This window comes from Rhinolophus sinicus, linkage group LG06, assembly GCF_036562045.2.
Source record: "Rhinolophus sinicus isolate RSC01 linkage group LG06, ASM3656204v1, whole genome shotgun sequence".
NCBI lineage: Eukaryota > Metazoa > Chordata > Mammalia > Chiroptera > Rhinolophidae > Rhinolophus > Rhinolophus sinicus.
In genome coordinates this window covers 135,949,450-135,971,803 of record NC_133756.1, presented here as the reverse complement: position 1 = coordinate 135,971,803, position 22,354 = coordinate 135,949,450, and the positions used below count along the sequence as shown (strand labels likewise).

The window sequence follows — 22,354 nt, the reverse complement described above, 5'->3', positions numbered from 1 at the left end:
CTTTTAAAAATTACTGTTAGATTATTTACATAGAATATTGTCATTGTTGAATTGGGGTTGACAAATCAAATAGCATCTGAGAAAACCTTTCTTACAAGCTTATGCAGATTTATATTGCCAACTGACGTCTTGATGCTTGAAGCCTGGGTAGATACCAACTAGCTGAATGCACAAATGAACAAAGGAAAATTCTTACTTCTCTTCTCCTCAAAATCATAACATTAAGCCTGAGGTCCACCTATTTACATTTCAAAGATATAAAGCATGGCTAAATGGTAATATCCAAATCTCTTGGTTACCACAGAAATTATCAAGGAGGTTTTTATCATAACTGTCCAAATTCAAAAGTATTGAAAAGTAACTGAAATATGTATACTTTGGAGGAAAGTAAATTTGTATTTGCACTACACAGATACAAACTAGCGGCATTTAATTTGCTTGTCCATCAAGCAGCTCAAAAACAATGTTGCTCATTGGAATGTATAGGGCAAAAATCTGGCTCTGAAAATTATTTTTGATAAACTAGAAACAAGAGAATTCCTACTTTGGCAGGGGATTATCAGCATGTTTGCTTAAAAACCATACTCAAAAACCTCAGAGGTTTTGCCTTGTACTAGTAGATTCTCTATCTTTCAGTAGAGATTAATCCCTCACCTTGAATTGGAGACATATGCATATAAACAAACATGCCTACAGAAGCATATAGATACAGCTACATAAGTACATGCTAGATAGCCATGTATGCAAGATATCTATTTGTACACTGGTTTCCAGAAACCCACAGATAATACATATGCGTAGCAAAGATATGCTCTGCAGAAAATGTCTTCTGGGCTCTTTCTCAATAATTGGCTCACATTCTTATATTTTTCATTCTTATTTGCTGTTACTATGTCTGTTTGAAGGTATAAAGAGAAGATGTGTTTATATATATAATAATCATAAAACCATATATAAGTAAAGTGTTGTCAACAAACCTTGGAATTTGGTTGGCAATGAAATTATTAACTCTGGCTTATGCTGAGAAGACCAAATCAAGAGTAAATGTGTTACATGCAGAGATATAAAGAGAATTTTATATTTATGAACATCTAAGGGATAGTTTTTTTCTGAGTCAGTGTTTTGGTAATTGTGTTACTTTTAAGTAAGAGCTAAGTCAGTAGTCTTAAAAGACCCTAAATTGTTCTCTGCATAGACAAGTTCATTATGGCCATATGAAGACATTACTGTTTTCAGATTGACAGAAAACTAAGGCATAAATGCTAAGATACCATGTATGTTTCATTGTATGTATATTCTGTACAATAATATGGATAAATGTGTCTACTTATTATCTATTGTGTAATAAATAAAACCATATTTCATAGTCTCAAAAAAGATATGACAAAGTTTAAAATAGGCCAATGTTAAAAATATACACTTAAGAAACACAGAACTGCAATGCAGACACTGTGAGGTGATCATTCCATTAGGGTGAGAATTTTACTAAAGGTACTTACTACTTATTCCAGGTGTTCAGAGAACATTAAATTCATATATTAGCACCAACAACCATAAGATCATTTGAAAACCAGTACCTTGGAACTTTTTTGTGTGTGTTTTTTTTGTTTTGTTTTTTTAATAACTGCCAGTTTCTTACAATTAGTGCAGAATGACAATCAAATATAGGGCTCTGCCACAAATCAAAAATTACTAGCCAAAGTGTGTACACATCAGTGAGAGAATTTTAATTTGTGCATTCAATGAAGAGAAGGAAACAGGCAGAAAATGTAAAAAGAAAGGTACATATGGTTTGCCTGAGAAATTTCAATTTCTAAACTCAAGGGCATGGGAGGTAAAAAGCCTCTAGGGACAACCAGAACCAACAGAGGAGCATTTTTAGAATAATTTTACTCATCCGGGTAGGACTGGATCCCTGGCAAGACAAAAGATAAAGATTTCAAAAAATATACATTAACGGATGTTTTCCTTTTTTGACAAACAGTATTAGTTTCCAATTTAGGCCGTGATGGAAAGTTTCCTTTTTTAACAACCAATGAGGATTTGAAAAGATGGGCCAATTTAAAAGTGAAATCTGTTGTAAAAAATAGTTCAAATAGTGTATGGACCATGCAAAATGAGAAAAAGTAAATGACTAAAGTGTGTTAAAACACGTGTCATAGCAGCAGGATGCCATAACTTGCTGGGCCAGTCCGTGAATAACAACATAACAGTAATTCTCTTATTGTAGGGCTTACTTGGAACATTAGAAGCATGAAACTGAATGTGCACAATATGCTCTGCTGTGACACACTGATAATTAAATTCAAATACTATCACTAGGGAAGGTGATGCAATTTTTTTCAATGAGGCAAATCTCCATTCCTCTATAAATGCCTAGATTTTATCAAAAGGAAACCATTTTCTAAACATAACAATGAACACCAAAAAAATATCTTAAGTGTTTTAATGTGACATAAATTTCTTATTCATAAATATAGATATCAATTCTTTGGTAATGGACTATGGAAGACCAGATATAAATAAACATATGTAGTATATATTTTTGCCTATAGATATTAGGTTACATTAGAGGAAAAAGTATCTAATTTATTATGTGTTTTGTCAACAATTCTATTTTAAAAAATGAATAATTATTTAAATAAATGAAAACCTAGGTTTTGATTCGAGGCTTTAGGGCCGAATATTCTCAAGGAGCCTGAGTCTCACCTAAGAAAGGTCAACCTAGTAATTTTTAAACGTATCTGTGAAAACACCAAATCACTATTTTTTAATGTACTAAAGAGAAAGCAGGTAGTTTGGATAAAATAAACCTGTATGTTGCCCTTATTGTAAGGAACAAGAGAACAATAAGCAATGAGGCAACTGTTTATCCTACTGAGAAGGTTTTCCCAGATTTCTACTCAGACTCCTAATAACATATCATTATACTCTGATCAATGCCATTCCAAAGCAAAATAGCAATTATTACCTGGAAATTTTTTTAAAAAATCAATAAATATTGCCCTAAATTAGATTAAAATACAAAATGATTCATACTATGCTTGAAGGCTAATTATGATGAAATTTTCTTCAAATAACATGCTGTAGAACCTTAAAAAATTTGTCATACAAATAACTTGAAGTCAAAAGTTGAAATTAAGAAAATGTTACACAAACAAAATTTCTACTGGTCCATCACTGATTTGAGTATTGTTAAGATTGTACTAGACGTATACATTCAAGTCATTTTGCTCTACAAAATAAAATAACAAGCAAGATATCTGTAACTTATTCAAATGAAGAGCGACTACACCTCCTTTGAATCATAGCCACTGTTATTTAGGAAATGACTAAAAAATAAGGTAGAAATATACTTATAGTTATCAATTGCAGATTTCTAGGAATATATCAGTGCTATATTTTTCATTTTCTGATTTCTGAGACTTCTTAGTCTTATGAAAAGTCACAAAATTAATTTGAGAGATTAACTTTTCTTGATTATTAACAAAACAGATCACAAGTGAAAGGCCTGAAATGTTACTTTATTGAGCCACTAGTTACAATCTAAGACTGTTCTAATTAGGACGATTGTAAAATGGACAGAGAACACCAAATCGCTTATTGGCACAGGTCCACATTTCTTTATTCAATCCCATAAAACTAAGTAAGAAATGGCAGTCACTATTTCACCATATTTTTGTAATGAACTTTCCTTCTCCTTACTCTGGTGCATAACCCAAACTTCTTGAAAAATCACGTTCAAATAATTTGAAGGTTACCAGGACGAAAGGATGATCTTTCCAAAGTAGAAATACGAAGACAGGAAGAATACTGTTTCTGTTTCCCATTGGAGGGGTTGTAGTTCCTTTGAAACTAAATATATAAACAAAACAGGATATTTTTTTTCTTTTCCTCATTCTATTTGACTTCTATGATCTGTTTGGTGCACGTTGGTGTATATGTAAAAAGAGAGAGTTCTATTTATTTAGCCCTCAGCAGTAATTATGTATAATGCATTTAAAAATGTTCATACCTTGTGTCTTCAAATCCAACTGTAACCATCATAGGGGAAGTTCCTGCTTAGTTACTGGTCATACTTCCCGGTAACTCCCCAACTCAAGTCCTGAATAGTCTCATAAAGGACAAGATATCAAGTGAAAAGAAAAACTTTACCCTAATGAAGAGGATCTTTTCTCCCACTCGGTATCTTCCTTGAGAGAGCCTCTCCACACAGAATTTGTTTGGGCATTTGCAAGGAGGATCTTCTGAAATTCTTTTCACCTGAAATAGAAGAACAAGCAAGTTCATTCTCCACCATCAAGTCCCATTTAGATTAATTTGTCCATGGGTTCAAAGGTTGCTGGGCCATTAATGCTTTTCCATGTGTTCTATATCAGACTATGGACATGACGTGAGCACAGAAGTATCACATTAAATCCTAAGTATGTAAAGGTCAAGCCCGGAAGACATTTTCTGAAGGCCAATAACTGTGCTAAGGCATAAGCTGGATGATGACAATGATAATGATTCTGGAATGATGAGCACATCAATTGGCAGCATGGGAATGACGAGCTGGGTTCTCATTTTTGGAGGATTAAAAAGAATGGAATGTACATTGGGTTGCCAAGGTAAATATATCGAAAATGGCAATAGAATACACTCGTATGTTAACATAGCGTATGTTTCCTCATTACAATTTTAATGATATTAATTTTACCCATTTTCAAAATAAATGAGAATTAAACAAATTTTTTTTATAATTAAAGTTTATTGGGGTGACAATTGTTAGTAAAGTTACATAAATTTCAGGTGTACAATTCTGTAATACCTCATCTATATATCACATTGTGTGTTTACCACCCAGACTCAGTTCTCTTTCCATCAACATATATTTGATCCTCTTTACCCTCATCTACCAACAAATTATTTTTTAAATGAGAGTATTGTTTAATCTTACTTTGAACTCAAAGATTTTCTTCAAGAAGTCATCTCTAATTCACCCAGACTCACCCAGAAATTCACCCCATCTCAGTATGTCTCACCTACCAAAACCCACTTCTGTGGCATCATCTTACAATTTACATGCATTTTATAAAATCCATGTCTGAATATCAGATTTTATGTCTACTTTATCTCTCCTTACTCTTTAAAAAATACATAATCTAAATGATATGCTCACAATGCTTTTAAGTAGTTGTGACTATTAGAAGACATTGTGTAGTCCACAATTTTAGGAATAAGGTTTATTTTTATGTTTTTGATTGGGAACCTGCCATGCTGTGTCTCATAACCATCCTCTCTTGAGCTAACCAGTCAACCAAACCCAAAACAATAATTTCCCATGTTTTAAGTCAAAGTTTCCATGGATGAAAATATTTAAACACTGTGCAGCCTGCATTTGAGAAGCTACATGGAAGCCATTTGGTTTCTGAAGGAATCGGTTTGGACTCTCCTCGACTAAATTCTTTTTTCCACAAAGATATGGCTCCTAGAATTTTGTCATCAAAGACATTGAATCATTCCCTCAAGTAATGCAATGTCTGACTTCATTTGGCCTTCTCCTAAAACTGTGGAAAGAGTAACACATGAACTCACTTGCATGTTGGGGTAAAGGACTTAAACAGTTTGGTTTCCCTAGAATAAGACAGGTTCCAGAAAGTATGGAAGCATAAAACACTAGTGGGAAAGCTAGAAAGAGTGGAGTAATACTGAAGCAAAATTTATCTTAAGACATATACAATTATGCCTCAGTGAAGACCTATATAAAGAAAAACCAACCCTATTGCTGGGGAAGGAAAACAAACTTCAGATATATATTTTTTATTAATCCCTTCTGGAATCCCTAATTCTGCTAACCTAAAGACCTATGATTCCTAATACTTATTCTTATAGCAAATTGTATCTCAGTTATTGGTTAACATTAATTTCTCTTTGCTAGATAGTGAATTACAGAAGGGTTGAGATAGTATTTCATAACAATTTTAAATCCTTAAGTAAAACACAATGCCTTAATGGCTTACTCATATACTATGATTTCAATAAATGCACATTGAATAAATAAATGAATGGATAAATAAGAACATGGACCTATACAAGACACAGGGAAATTAGTGCAACAATTTAAGATTGGATTCAAAGAATCTTACAGATGGATTTCATTGAAAAATGAGAAAACTACCTAACGTCATTTTAAGTTAGTGATTAGGCCTATGTATTTGAGTTCTGAATTTTTCCTACCATGTGATATTTGGCCCAGAGATACATCCACCCACTCACCTAGTATTATCAGAATTCTGTCCCTAGGGATGTTTTAAAGGGATATTCTGAACAAGATAGTGATAATAGAAAAATAAATACAAGAGTTGGGTAATAGCGATGTCATTCCCTCCAAAATGTAGAACCACATTCTGGGGTGGGGAGTGGGGTCATAAGATCAATGAATGAGTTGTTTTCAGTGTACCTCTTGTATACCTCTTTCTATATGTATTTATAAAAATGTCATATATATATATATATATATATATATATATATATATATATATATATATATACATAGTGCCAAAAAAAATGTATGCAAGTGGACACTTCGGTCAACGTTGCTCAAGCAGCAGTTCGCCATAATCAGAAGTGTCTGGATGCTGATGGTAACCACTTTGAGCACCTCTTATAATTGCAGAAGTCAAATGTGACTTGTATTATCTTGTTATCAGTATATACTGAGTATTACAATATTAATAGTTTTTTCATTTCTTAAAATGTATATACATTTTTTGGCACCGTGTGTGTGTGTGTGTGCATGTGTGTGCATATATAATGTTTATTATATATTATATATATATATCTACATACATCTATATCTATATCTATATCTATATCTATATCTCTCTCTCTATCTATATAATGTTTAATTTATACCAAGAGCTTCCATGAGAAAAGAAGGAATGAGGAAAAGGAGGGAAGGAGGGAAGGAGAAAAGGAGGGAGGGGAAGGACTTTGGCTTTCCAGAAGAATATCAGACAGTTGCACCATAAAAGCAAATAGCCCAAACTTTAGGAGAGCCACGCTTGGCACAGCTTTACTGCCACATAGCAATTGAGCAAACAGTAAATTGGTGGTCAAGTGGTTCCTCTGCTAAGAAATGACAATCACAAGTATGTATGGAAAGTATTTCTATCTTGAAGTGTTCTTAGACAAAACACAGAAACTGTTGGTATCAAATGAAGAAAAATACAAAAAACAACAACAACAACAAAAACAACATTTTCTCAAGCGGCCTGCCCTTCTCTAATGCCTTCCTAGCTTTGAAAATGGACTTGTCTTTTTTTTTAAATCAAGGGCTTTTTTGTAGTTGTATGAGATGAAGGCAGAAATGGAAGAGACAAAGCCAGACTGTGGGTAGTGGAAATATATTGTTAAGTAAACAGTGACTGATGACATCTGTGCTTCTTACATTACCTTGGGATAAGTCAGTCTGGCAGGTGTTCCGTTTTTGGCCAGGAACCCAGCCAGCTCTCTGCTGAAATGGGATTTCAAGAGGAGCCTGATTACTCAGAATTACACTATCTCTCATCCCCAGACTGAGGAAGTTGATGGAGAAGAGGAAGAAAGTAAGAATGGTTTCTTAGAACTGTATTCAACTCATTGTGTGGGAACTAGCTCAACATCAGGGAATGCAGAGAGAACTAAACCCGACCTTCCATTTTATCACAGCTGAATCACTCTATCAGGACATCTGGAGAATAAATTAATCGGAACAAACTCCACTGTGTTTCTTTCATTATATCTTGATTAAAGAAGTTGGATGTATTAGCCACAAAAGGGTCACCTATATTTCCCCCCAATTTTCCACAATTCCCCTAAGTAGCAAACAAGGAAATGTGAAGAAACATTGAAAGTTTCAAATCTGGCAGTTATTATTGAGACTGTTCACAGGAATATGATATCTTAACACTGGTCTGCTCCTCTTATTTTTTTATTGTTGTTGTCTTTATTCTTTTTTTTTTTCTTTTTCTGCCTTTTTCTTCTTTTACTCCTCCTCTTTATCCTCCTTCTTCATTTATTTTTTTTTTTTTTTTTTTTTTGATGCAAATAGTAACTTTGCCGGAGTTGAAATAGCCAATATTACTAACTTAACACAGAAACTTTCCAAGCAACCTCTATTTTACATCCTTATTCTAATGCACATTTTGGGGTACATGAATTTCAACTCCCCAACAGCTATATATACAGTGAAGCAGTTGCCATAGGAACTATTTACTTTTTATATTTGACATATGAAGCTCTGATTTAAACCATTAGTGAGGCTCAAATTATTTTTCTCTCTTTTCTACTATTCCTGAAATAAAACACTTCAGTGAAAAACTATCACTAAACAGAATGCAAATATTTCAATACATTCTCCAACATATTATGAAGGAGACTATAAGAGACTTCGCTGGCCAAATAATTTGGAAAATTTCAGGTTAAACAAGATCTTATTATGGAACTCACTAGTGCCTTGGTGCACCAAGGTGCTTTGCCAAACTCTAGGTGGGGACTATAGTAAGCTATATTTCTCAAACTAACCTACGCATGGAATTCTTTTCCCCCTGGGGCATCTGGTGGTGTTAGTGTGTGATTAAACATTCTTTGAGAAATGCTGGTTTAAAGACTTTTAGGACATAGTATTCTAGCTGGCAATGGTACAGAAATATCCACTTTGCACATTTCCTACATTCAATTAAAATCCCTTAACTAAACAGACTGTTATGTTCCCAAACTCTGGTGAACTTTAAAGGGTGTTTAAAGCTCTTGTGAGATCCTTCATTGTTTCCAGTTGAGAGAACAGAACTTGGAGTAGGGAGAACAGCCAGAAGGATAATCTTGCCGTTTTAAAGAGAGTATCTATCTCATTCTACTTCTTCTGAATTGGCGTATTGGTAAAACTTTTCCAAAATCCCTTTCATAGTGGTTTCACCACGCTCTCCATCCTGTCTTTTTTTCTCTTCCTCAGGGATGAGGGGTGGCCACATACGAGACAAGCTGGTGAAGAAAGGCAACCATTCTAGCTACTTCTCCCTGGTTCATGTAAATGGTTTCAAGTGGCAACATACCCCTCTGCAAAGCCATGGCAGAGTTGAGAAGTGCATGCATTTAAAGAGCACATGGCCACTGCAGATAAATAGAACAAGGAAGAAGCTTTATTAACCTTTATTACCCACATGGGTAATTTATTCAACAAGCATGACACTAAAAGACACAGATTAATGAAACATGACCCGTTTTCATTGAGAACAAGGACAGCACCTAGAGAATAATGAGCATTTATCCCAATAAGGTAAGCCCCATTAGATATATAAAAATACTTGGGCATTAAGGACAAATTTGTTAATTTTACCTAGGGTGGGAGACGCCGGGAAAGCTTTATATCAGAGACCACACAACCTGAACCTCAAAAGAGGAAAAAGTGTTTACAAGTATATTTAACAGATGAGTAGGCAGAAGTATGGTGAGGAAAGCAAGTGGGTATAAGTGTCCTTAGGAATTTGGGATTAGTAGGCATGTTTACAGTGAGAGGATGAGTCTAGAGGGAAATAAACTGGAAAAGGCAAAATGGGTCAGAACACTTATGTGACATATAAATGAATTTGGGCTTTTCCTTGGATGTTATAGGGAACCCCTATATAATTTTCATCGAACCTGAGTTGTGTTTAGGTTGATCGTTCTGGTAACAATGTTTATGGGGAAGAATTTCAAGAACGCATTGGTCAACAGTGTCGAACGCCAGAAAGTGACCTCATTAATTTGAGGACAAAAAAAAAAAAAAGCGTTTATTCAGTAATTCATTCATTAGGAGGTTAAGGGAGATGCTGATTTGAACTTTGATTATAACGTATTAAAGAAAGTGACTAGAGGCAACGGCTGAGAGGAGGAGGATTAAAATCCAGTGGGTTGCCTGGAAGAAACATGTTTATGAAAGAAAGGTTAAAGGAACACCTTACTCTAAAGCAGAGGTGTCCAAACTGCGGCCCATGGGGCCAACTGCAGCCTGCAATCCATTTTTAATTGGCCCGCAGCAAATTCCAAAAATATATTTAGTTTACTTAAATAAATCAGGTGAGGTAATACATACTTCACCTCGAGTGAGTGGCCTGGCTGTTTGTGTATTTTACCACATATGGCCCTTGGTAAAAAACGTTGGAAAAAGTTTGGAAACCCCTGCTCTAAAGTAAGTCTAATCAAAAAAAGTATAATTGAGGGAGAAGAAAAATTGTTATCAATATTTAAATAATGCATGATTATCTACTATCAATGCAATGCATCAATTTCCTTATAAAATAAGAACGAAATACTATGATAAGCAAGTCATGTGTCTAATCCTTCAAAACAGTTCTGTGATTCAAAAATCATTTTAGGTAATACTGAAATGCCCTTGCCTATCCTTTAATTTCCTGAGTGCATTGAATAAAAGAAAACTAAACTAAACTGGCATTGGCTAACCTACCTTGATGGGCTAAGTTTAAATTTGCCGCCCTTAGCAGAAATGGGAATTCTCAATCTGTTATATTTCTGCTCATCAAAGTCTGCAGTTAAAGTTACTAGGATGTAGTCACACAACAGCCTAGCCGACTGTCCCCCCATGTCTTTCCTTAAGGAAAGAAGAGCCTGTAAGACTGGCTTTTTAAAAACTTTGCTTATCTCTATGTTTTACACCTCATGTCTCTCTGTCTGGTCCCCAAAAGATGGTTTGCAGCCAAAGACGGGTAAGATATCTCAAGGGAGATACAACCTAAGCCAGGCAAAACCGAGTGGGGACCCCCAATGAGCTGCCTTAGAAAAATATGGGAAGAGGCCTTGCCTCCCCTTCCCCCTGCCCGGGGAAAGCCACTGCTGTCTCTGGCTTTCCTCAAAGGAGATCGGTAGCCAATGACGGGTAATGATCAGTAAGCGTTTTTACAACCTAAGACAGGAGTCGATCGCTTTGATGATCGATATCCAATGACGGGTAAGTGAAAATGTCTGTACTGACCACCTAAGCCAGACACGATCTCAAAACTATAAAATAAAAAAGGGGGAGATGTGGGGAGCCATGGTTGCAGTTAACTTTAAAGCCTTAATGGCTCAGTTTATACCTAACCTATTTCCTCCCCCTGAAGCAATTGTCTCTGCCTGCATCTGGAGAGTGCTTGCATGCTGCTCAGGAATGTGGGGGGAGTGGCCAGTTCCCAGAGCAGAAGGCTGATGCCTATCAGGGCTATTGATAAGATAATTACATTTGGGAGTTTCAGTAAATTTTGTGTCTCCTGTGTTACAGTTAAAGTTTTACTGTTAACTAGGTAATGCATTTTTGTACTCGCTAAACTGCACGTCCACAGAAGGTATAAACTCTGGGGACAAAATAAACTCAGCGTCTCCAGGAACACTGGGGTCCGCGATCGCCATCATCAAAGTGTGAGTGCCTTCTTTCATTCCCACTCCCCTTGTCAGGAACCGTTCGACTCGTGGCGGCTGGCCCGCTACACTAGAGTGTCACATGGAGGAAAGCAAAGATGGGGAAATCTCTCTCTCTGCATAATATAGTATCAATCAACCACTGTCCCAGCTTTTTCAGCTCAGACCCTGGCAAAGGAAATGCTCAGTTATGGATGGACCTGCCTTCCTTTTCAGTTCCATCTATTCCACATAATGTGCATTATGGTTGGTGCTAATTTTGAAGGACTCGCGCATGTATGTGAGGCATACTTCACTCTAACATCTCTGGTGTTAGACTAAATAATGTTACTATTTTCCGTAAAATGAATAAGCATTTTTTACATTCATACTCAAAATGTATGTGCTGGGTGGTAAATGCATATACATACTCAAACACACTTCTTATAACCAAGAACTACTTAACAAAAAACAGAGGTAGACAGAGAGTTTTAATTCATCCTGTTTGCTGTTTCACCCAGAACCTATTTTCTGTGATGGTGACGGTATAATGAAAATATTTCCGAATCTGCCAAAGACTGTGACTCAAGGACTCAGAAGAAGGAGGATGAGGACCTCAGAGTTGAACAAAATTGGGTTGGAATCAAAGCTCTTCTCCTTAGCAAGTGATTCAACTTCTAAGTTTCAATTTCCCCTGTAAGAAACCTGCCTTACAGACACCAAGAACACTTGAAAAACAAAGCAAAATAAGTCGGACAGAAAAAGTCGAGAACCATATGATTTCACTGATATGTGGGATATAAAACTGAAAACAGCAAAGGAACAAGACAAACAAATGAAGAAACAAAAACTCATAGACACAGACAATAGTTTAGTGGTTACCAGAGGGTAAGCGGAAAGAGGGGTGGTAGATGTGGGTCAAATATATAGTGATGAAAGGATAACTGACTCTAAGTGGTGAACACACAATGTCATATATAGATGATGTATTAGAATTGTACACCTGGAACCTATGTAACTTTACTAATCATTGTCACCCCAATAAACTTCAATTTTAAAAAAATGAAAGAAAAACAATGCTAGATCGAGGCCCATAGCAGACAGTCAGTAAAGGGCAGTTATCTTCTCTGTGGTATGCTTGCTTTCACTTCTTTAACAATCTTTAAGATCTCATACCTCAGGCTTCTTATCTATGAAATGAAGAACCATAAACCAATGACAACACGGCTTAAGTGTTTTCAAAGTCAATTTTCAAGAAGTTGATTTATTAGCCTAAATTTTTAAATGTTACTCAGCAGAATTAAGTGGCATATAATTTTAAATGACTGGCTCAGTTTTGAATCTCAAAGTGAACTGTAGGACTACAGATTTTTTCATAGGATTTTAAAATGAATTTCAATGAAATTGAAATAGGCAAAGGTTAGATTGATGGAAGATTGTACAGGATGAGTTTTGAAATTCAAAGAAGACTAAGTGTTGGTAGGAAGTCTGGCCAATTTTACTTACTGCATCATCCAGTAAGTTTCCTGTACTCTTTTTTCCAGAAGACTTTGATGAGGAAGGTGAAGGAGAAGGGGCAGAAAGTGTTTCTTCTTGTTCAATCTCTTTTTCCAATTTTATCAAAGCAGGAGGCTCCACACCATACCTTTAAAAAGACATCGGATCAATATACATTCATGACTTATAATGATACACTTACCATATGTTACATTTGATTATGAACACTACAAGAGCAAACTGATGACCTTTTAAAACAACATTAATTTTTCTTGGCATGAAATGGAAAGTCCTTAAAGGTATCCTTTGAAGCAGGGGAAAACATATCTGCTGTGTGTGTATGTGTACATATATGTACAGATACATAACACATAACGTACTAAGATTAAATAAAAATAATACATGTAATATGTTAATGAAGCAATAAGATGAATAACCACATAAAATTTAGCCTTCAATTTTCATATTTACTAGCTAATGATAGTAGTGTTGTAATTGAACTCCTATTCTGAACACAAGCTTGTTAAAGATGGAAATAAATTCATCCAGAGTCAAGTTTGAAAAGAACTCCCCCAAAATAACCATTCTTAAATGATTTAACAGAGAAAAAATTCACTGTTAATTGTATATTTCCTATGGGCCCAGAAACAATGGACTACGGGTTATACAGGTTCTCTCTTAAGAAAAAATATAATGAAAGCATGCATAGTGTTACTGGGAAAGAAATGAACAGAAAATAAAGAGAAACAATTTTGAATAACAACATGGTTAAAAACTGCGTGTTATAAATTGTAAATACCATAGAAGTTCAAAGAAGAGAGATAGTTCTTATCAGCATTCTCATCTACCAGAATCATTTTTCTTAGGCTATCCTTAATATTGGATTGATTTCTTAGGTGCACGTCAATTGTACCCACGTGGAGGAGGCCAAAGATATTCCAGAATTTAAGAGCTGACAGGACCTTTGGAATCATATAGTTATACATTTTCATTTGTACAGATAAGAATACAGATCCAGAGAAGAAACAGAACTAGCAAGGAGCTGGACAAAGATTCAAATCTAGGTTTTCTGACTTCAGGGCTGAGGCCATTTTTGTCTGACATTTTAATCAGGTGATCACGTTAGGAGAGGGGGAAAAAGTCACTTGGAGATTAAAAAACAGGGTACGGATAATCTACAAAGTAATCTGTAGGTTAAGTAATAAATATATTGACAATCTGTCTAGTATTTTGGAGTGAATAGTACATTAAAACCGTATTAAATGTAAAAACTTAGATTACTGTCCTGTTCTAATAGCTTGTTATCTTAACTGACATCATTACACGTTCATCAGTAACTTCTGGGGGGAAGCAATTTCCCCACTCTTGATGTTTTGTTCTTGTCTAGGGTGCTCAATTGGTTTAATTTCTGGTGCCTCTCTTTCATTATGCACTCATCTCCAACAAGATAAAGGGATTTATCCAAATCAGTAAAACTGAGAATAAACTGAGCATGTTTGATTTAGTTTACTCTTCTTCTAGGAAAGAAACTGCCTACACTTTCTCCATAGGAACCCCCGACCCTGATTCATCTTTGCTTGCAATTAGGTAATTGGCCTAATGCTGGAGTTCAGTGAAAGACAATAAGCATGTCCATCAACTTGGACCTTATCAGTAATAAAGATGGTATTGATGTTCCATCTGCCACTCTTTTATTTCTAAGTTTTTTTCAGAATGTAGATGGTAAGGAAGGATGTTAATGTCAGGTGACCTCTGAGAGCTGAAAAACATAGAATTCAGTACAAAACAGTTTAAGCTGGCACAACTCAATTGAACAATTGCTGTTTTGAAAACTGTCTCCACTGAATGATGTTTAGTTACATAAATCATTGGCTAAAGGATCTAGGCACCATTTGTCGTATTTCTAACCTTTTATACAGACTAGCCATATACCGGGACATTTGTGGAAACATGTGCTAGACTGCAAATTCTGTACCAGTAGAGACCACTGTCTGACTCACAGCATCCCCAGCATAGATCCTGGAACACAATAGGTACTCAACAGTTACTGTCTGAATAAAAAAACAAAACCCTGTATTCTCACATAACAATGATTTTGGGTTCCAAACATGTATTTGGTTTGATTGTTTGGGTCTTTAAATGCAATATCACTTGAATAAAACATGCCAATATTAAATGTACATAAATGCTTTACCCAAAAAATGTTCTTTTAGAAGAGTTTAAACCCTATCTAAAACTAAAATATATATATATATATATATTTTATATATTAAAATATATAATATATATATATATATATTTTAGTTTTATATATATATTTTTTTTGTTCTTACTTTCTAGTTCTCCCTTATTACACTGTACTCAACCCTCATGAATGTTGACATGTGCCTACAACACTCACATAGAGATCTGTGTGTCATTTCACCTGCCCCCCCGCCCCGAGGTAGACTTGAAATGTGTTATTAACCTACTCTTTAAATGTAGCAAATCACTTCACCTCTAGGAGTCTGTTTGCCATCAGGAAAGTAAAGATGGACATGACCTTTCCTAGAATTCTGATGTAGCAGTGGAGGGAAGAAGGAGGAAGAATATTAGATTATCTACTGCTATTAAACACCTTCACTGTATCTGGTATATCGGGGCACCTTGACAAACATCATTTCTCAGCCTCAGTTTTATTTCAGTATAAAATGGAAATTATAATTCCTGTGTTTTAATATTGTTAGAAGGCATTAAAACAGTATCCATTGCATGCCCAGTAAAGTGTCTGACATGTGGCACAACCTCTGAGATTGCTGCTGGTAAGTGATGTATCAAAGGCTGCACAATCAGGAAGGCGCAGCAGTTTTGCCAAAGTTTTTATTTTTTTAAATATATTATACCCCCAAATGCAAGAATGTAATAGCCTCATAATTAAGATGCAAAGTAGTATTATTACATGTTTATATTATTACTATTGTTTGTATTCTTTACAAAAAGAACTTACTGTAGGTTTTCTTTACATTTGAGTTTTCCACAATTACGGAATAGCAGAAATATCTCAGTGCTGGAGTAGGGCAGAACAAGTTATAAATTCAGCTTTGCGACTAACTCACTGGATGAACTTCGGCAGGCAACCCTTTCTGAATTTCTCTAGACTTCTTTGAATTCTTAGTTCCATCAAGGTATAAAATTTTATGTCTAATGTTCTTAAGAGAATAACATGAACGGCCGTGGAGCCAGAGGAATTTAACACACTAGAAGTCACAGCCAATTAAAAGTCAATCCTCAGTGAAAATATCATATTCAAAAGTATAAAGTAGGTCAACTGGAAAATATGATTTCATTTGTAATTGCAGGTGGATTCATGCCACCTTTCAGGAACAGGTTGCATAATCTTTTTTTTCCTTTCTTTCTTTCTTTCTTTCTTTCTTTCTTTCTTTCTTTCTTTCTTTCTTTCTTTCTTTCTTTTCTCTCTTTTTTCACAATGTGAAAAAAGAAATTTGTTATTAGAGTAACAGCAGGCTCCAATGCAATGTCTTATACAAAGTAGACTAAGTATGAATGAAGTTGGTAACAAAGTCACACATGGAAAACCTTGCCCTGGAGATTTTTCTCTATCTGGGAATGCTGAAAATTAGCTGTGCCATTGAACACAGAACATCAACACTAAGCCCCAAATCTCTGCTTATATTGGCTTTTGAATACTTCAAGCTGCCTAAGGTATAGTCAGCCAGTCCCGAAATGCACACTTAAATACGATTCATTGGCTTCCTGTCTGTCTGGAGATGTCAACAGGCTGTAAATCATGAAATTCCCGTTGGGTTGGGGACCCACACCTGCAAGCCAACTTAGTCACCAAATAGGTCTTTTTCCTGCTCTCCAAAAGGCCGCTTCATTCTGGTTTCTATGATTAACTCTATACCACTTCACATTTCTATTTTGTCTATGAGGTTTTCTCAAATTTATACTGTTTCCACTCCTTTCTAACTACAAGTTTTAGAGCTTTGGGGGAAAGAGGGCAGCTGTAGCTCTCAAACTGAAAAAGGCTCTAACTAGCAAAAAAGGTTGAAGCCACTAAAACCAAATCCCCACATCTGTGTATCTCAGTGATAAGAGAGTAGGGTGAATACTGAAAGGGCAATACATTTTTTTTTTAATCTCATTTAAAAAGTTGCAAAGGGCTGGGGAAGGGTTTTATGGTTAACTACTTTTATGATGAGATTCTAGAAATGGACATTTCATTTTTCTGGCATGTCACATGACTTTTGAGTTTGGTTTAGATGACATAATTGAGTCCCAAACTGAATGAGAACATCTACTTAAACTATTTAGTAGACGACAGTTTTCAAACAAAAGACATCTGGGCTGATTTTACTAGAGTTAAAGGGACACATTTTAGAAACTCCCTCTTTTAAAGGCATGTAACAGATAGTTTATAAATTCCTGCAAGATAGTTTTTACCCCATTTTGATTATGTTTTAAAGTAATTTAAAGATAGAGTTAGATTTAGAAAGAAATTTCACTCATGTTAAAACATATGACATGCTTAATAGTCAGAGTCAAGTGCTTTAAATAGGATAAATTAATTAATAAGCCTTGTATAAGAATATTTTTTTTTAAGTAACATTTCATTGGGCCATGGATTCAAATGGGAGACTAACAAAACTATTTAAAGTATATTTCTTTTGCATGGTCATACATGTTCAAAATCAAGGAAGTATTCAATAATAAATACATAAAAAGCTCCACTACGATGCCGATTATTGACAAAAACCCTCAACCAAAATATCGAAAGATTTTTAGTTTCATCATAAAGCTAATCTTAATTCCGTAGTCTGTAAAAATGTTGAATTCATAGTAACTTTTTTTTTAGCAATGAATATCAAAGCACTGTCGTTAAAAAGATCTGTGAGGTTTTGTTGGCCTGCTTTTGCTGAGTGTTTTACTTTTCAGAAGGAAAACATGCATATTTCACTCAGAAACTGACATGGTTTCTGAAATATTAAAGGAGGGATTTCATTCTCCAGTGATGATAGCTCAATTTAGTTGAAAATAAAAGGAAGTGTTACCCATGAGAACAAACATAAGTGGTCTCATTCTCCCATCTCAGAACTCAGAGAAGCCCACAGCTCTCAAAGGAGCTTCACTGAGTGTTTCCAGGCAAGAGAATGGCAAGACTCAGATACATTTTTCGAATCACATCCGAAGTGATGGTGATGCTTTTAAGATGACATGTATGTAATTTGAGAAAGAAATGTTTAAAATCAAATATAAAAAGTATCATGTATCAGTGATTTAAAAAAACTCACAAGGGTGTATTAGGAACCTTTGTTATGGTCAAAACTCATCTGTTGTGTGTACAAATTAATGTTACAATTCTCGAGAGCTCTCTCAAAGTCACTTTTAGTTTTGGCTTAAGTTGTCTTAATTTACATAGTCCTCCATGGAGGAGTGGGGAGAGGAGGAAACACAAAATAAGGATCTAGATATAGGTTTAATATATATAAAAATATAGGAGTAAAATGAGATCAGGGGATGAATTTCCCATTTTTCCTTTAACTAATATGCTTCAACATAGGGCTAAGGTAGTGAGATTTGTGTTTACTGGGTTCCTGTTTGTAAAGCACAATTGAACTTCCATTAAAATAAGAAATCTTCAAATGTATACAGAGAGAAACTTCAATATATATTTATACTTAAAATGTTCACTCTCCAATTGGTATTCAACTGTTTAACCTTATGTTGCACACAACAGAACACCCTGAATAATCTCTTAGCATATTTTCTCTTTATCATTGTTAAGTGTGCAATACTGACACCACTCAAGTAGGTGAAGAAAATAAAAGCAAAATTTACAAATTAAGTATTGTAATGTAAGGGTTATCTTAACCCTTAGATAACTCCTTTATGAAATTAGTAAATTTCTTTGTAAACTTATGTCAGCTCACCTGGTGGGTCATAAGTGTGGTCAGAAATCGAGTAACCCATCCTTATTACAAACGATGATGATGATGATGATAATAAATGGCAGGAGGAAACTTTTGGAGGTAATAGATATATTTATGGCATAGATTGTGGTGATGGTTTCACAGATGTATGCTGATCTCCAAAAAGTTGTATACATTAAATATGTACAGCTTTTTGTAGGTCAATCATACCTCAATAAAGTGGTTTTTAAAAAATGGAGCAACACAGAATATCAATTTTAAAATATTTGGGGAAAAAAACAAAACACAAAAAATGTAAAACTCTTCATATGATGATTTGCCTTGAAATTGACCAAGCCATTCTGCTTCCCTTTCATTAACCAAGATTTCATTTGCTTTATATACTATGGCAAGGGGCAATTTATACCATGTGTAGAGCTGGAGGAAAGGTGATTTCTAAAGGGATTTTTGTCATGGGGTACCATGCCTTCTCCTTTGATGACTCCGTCATAGTTAAAATGTTTAGGCCAGCAGGATTCTAATCAGAGGGTTCAGGTAACAAGAAGTATAATTATAAAAAAAAAAAAATAAATCCAGAAAACAGGCAAATAATGTAAACTAAACAAGGGGAAAATGCTAATTCCCAGCTAATTTTGCAGATAGTACAACTCCCCTTTACCTCTATGTCACAACTTTCAGAATATGATGCTTATTTGATTCATTTCATTAGTATATTAAAACAACAATATGAAATCTGGCATTTTAGGATATTCTGACAGTATAATCAAAACAAACAACTAAACAAAAAGTTCTCTGCCTAATCTGTTAAGTAGGAACTCTAGACCACCCGTGTTTCTTTTACTCTAGCATTTCAGTGGCAACAACTCAGTTATTGAAATTTTACATCACGTGTTCTCCTTCCCCTCTGTAGTGCTAACTTTCCCTTTCTTAGAGCAGATCTGCTGAGTCCTTGGGATTCCTTTGACTCAAAGCTGTTTGTCCTGTAGGCCAGAAACCCCAAGACTGGTGGAGGAATGGCTTGGCAGAGTTCTGGAAGCAACAGGTACCTTTGTCTTCCTTCCTCACAGAACACAAGAAGGTGACAGCATGGAAAGGGAATGGAGTCCTACAGCCAGACAGACACTGCAAGCTTGAACTATACATGAGTAGTAGAGACCTGAGTGGACTGAAGACAAGGGGACCCTCTCCAGAGATCTACACACAATATCTGGGAACAGTGTGGGAGAGAGCATAGGGAAACCTGGAAATGTCTCAAATTGTTTTTTTCACTCCTTATTGAGTGGAGCCTCAGTCATATTTAATTTAAACATTTTTTTTTTAATTAAAGCAATCTTTCTGGCACCCAATTATTGTGGTAAAGTAAAATGCATACCTGAGGTACAATTTGTTAAGATTTTGTTGACTATGATGTTTTAAAGAACTTGGGGTTACTTCTTCTGATTACAAGTTAATTTTTCATTGGTTCAAATAAAAGTTTATTGTCAGAAAGTTTTTTACTCATTGCTATAATTTGCTATAACATGTACATCTTGTGTTTTATTTTCCTTGATTTTCTTTATACATTTCTTTTTGAGAATTTGTACCCAGAGCTAGCTTTCACTTTATTTTATCGGTTCATCTGATCTTAACTTGAAAAGTGTACCCAAATGTGGATGAGAAAACATTTTCTAATTCTGAATTTTAATTTTGCATCAAGACTTCAAAGATTTAGTTCTTCATTTCTAATTTTCTGGGCATCATAGAACTGTCAGAAGCCCTGTTTGATGGTTTGCAAGATAATCAACATGAAATAAAGTCAGTTTAGCTAATAAAGTCCTTTCCTCTGCTTAATTAACTATAATTATGATTTCTATAATTACTTTTTTTAAGAGGACAAAGATTTCAAGGATGTCTCTACGTAAGAAGAAAAATATTTTATGTCTTTCTCTAATCGAAAGATGGAGAATAATTTAAAACCTATCCCCTCACTCAGAATTAGAAACTATAAAAGCTGAGAGATGCCATGTGGAATGGGGGAAAATGAGAAAAAAGGAAAAAAAGAAGAGACTGAACATTAATGAAGAGGAAGAGAGGGGATGGAGGAGTAAGGAAAGTAATGGGAATAGACTTTCCAATAAGGAAAGAGTAATTGTCACAAAGAACTTTATATATAAGATCCTCCCCCATGTTGCAAGAAAGACTTGGAGGGTGCTTGGACATAGTGGCTGTGACAAAGAGATCAAGATGTTAAGAATATTGGTGGCATTTTAGTTCGCACAACTACTCTTGAGATGTTGGTACTGATCATACTTGAAAGAATAGGTTCTGAACACCCAGGTTAAACATCAGAAATAAAAAGTCAGCACGCTTCTCAGATGCTTGGATGCTGAGATGGTCCACATCTTGACATAGCGGCAGTAGTTTGACCTACCTGGCTGCAATCCGGCCAAGCTCTAGCAAACAGAGACACACTTCTCTGGGTTGCTTGTGGAGGACTGAAAGACAAGACAGAGGGGGACACCTTTACAATAGAAGGGATTGGAAGGCCGCTTGATGCTGAACAGGCTTGTCATCGACCCCTCATTCCTCCTGCTCCCAGTAAATGAGCTAGTCTTCAGTGGGACATTCACAAAATCCATCCTACCCTGCAGTAGACTTCACTCTACTTAAGTCTTAAAGTAGCTTTCAAAATTCTTTGCCCAACCCCTCTTCCAAAAACCACAAGTTTCAGGAAACCTTAACCTGTGTAAATCTCACCTGAGATTATTTTCTTCAGTTAGTTAATTTTAGCAAGTCAATATTGGATGAATATGTGGCTATAATTATAATATAAATCGTTGATAAATATTTAAAAACATACCAACACAGAAGACTATGGAGCAAAGACTGACCTTTCTTAAATCCTGGGTCTACCTTCACTAGTGACTTTAGCAGAAACAATGCAATGAATAAGAATAAAAATTATATACCACACTGCTTTGTTATCCTCTAAACAATGATGTTGAGACCCTGAAACTGAATGCCCTCTCCTAATCAAATCTGATTAAATGATAATTTGGAAAGAAATACTTTTGACTGGATTGTGTAATATGTACCCATATATAACATCAGCCAGCTTTGCCCATAAAAATGAGCAAATTAGATGTTATTTGCATTGATATTTCTATTCTAATATAATTACTTAATAAATCTGCTTTACAACTTGTCTTTGACACATTCAGTTATGTTGATAAATCATAGTTGTATTTGTTAAACCTACCAGAAGAAGAGCATGTACTGCTTATACTGCTGTCTTTTTAACCCAAGATTAGAGAAATTTTTAAATATTATTTTATACAACATCTAATAAAGACAATAGGCCTTACACTGAGCATGGTTATTACACAGACGCAATTAATATCCTGATAAAGGAAAATACTATCTTACTGACAAACTTTAATTCTTAAACATATAATTTTCTAATTCAATTTCCCAGTATTATTTCATTCCTTTAATTTAAATATCTAATTCAATTCTCTACATAAATTATGGTAGTGGCAATATTTGGTCCATGGACA

General features: G+C 35.0%; 1 protein-coding gene across 9 annotated transcripts in view; it reads right to left on the bottom strand.

Annotated features, from left to right (window-relative positions):
* The window catches only part of GAS2 (growth arrest specific 2), a 133,266-nt gene that overhangs the window by 49,886 nt on the left and 61,026 nt on the right, over window positions 1-22,354 (bottom strand). For 8 of the 9 annotated variants that reach the window (XM_019742609.2, XM_019742614.2, XM_019742608.2 and 5 more), the window contains exons 5-7: window positions 21,229-21,292; window positions 12,898-13,036; window positions 4,156-4,263 (exon numbers count right to left, since the gene is read on the bottom strand). In XM_019742609.2, coding sequence (XP_019598168.1) covers window positions 4,156-4,263; window positions 12,898-13,036; window positions 21,229-21,292 — 311 coding nt within the window. Of the gene's footprint in view, window positions 1-3,503; window positions 3,856-4,155; window positions 4,264-12,897; window positions 13,037-21,228; window positions 21,293-22,354 lie in introns of those variants that run through there. The other variant, XM_019742615.2, reaches the window with a different exon arrangement.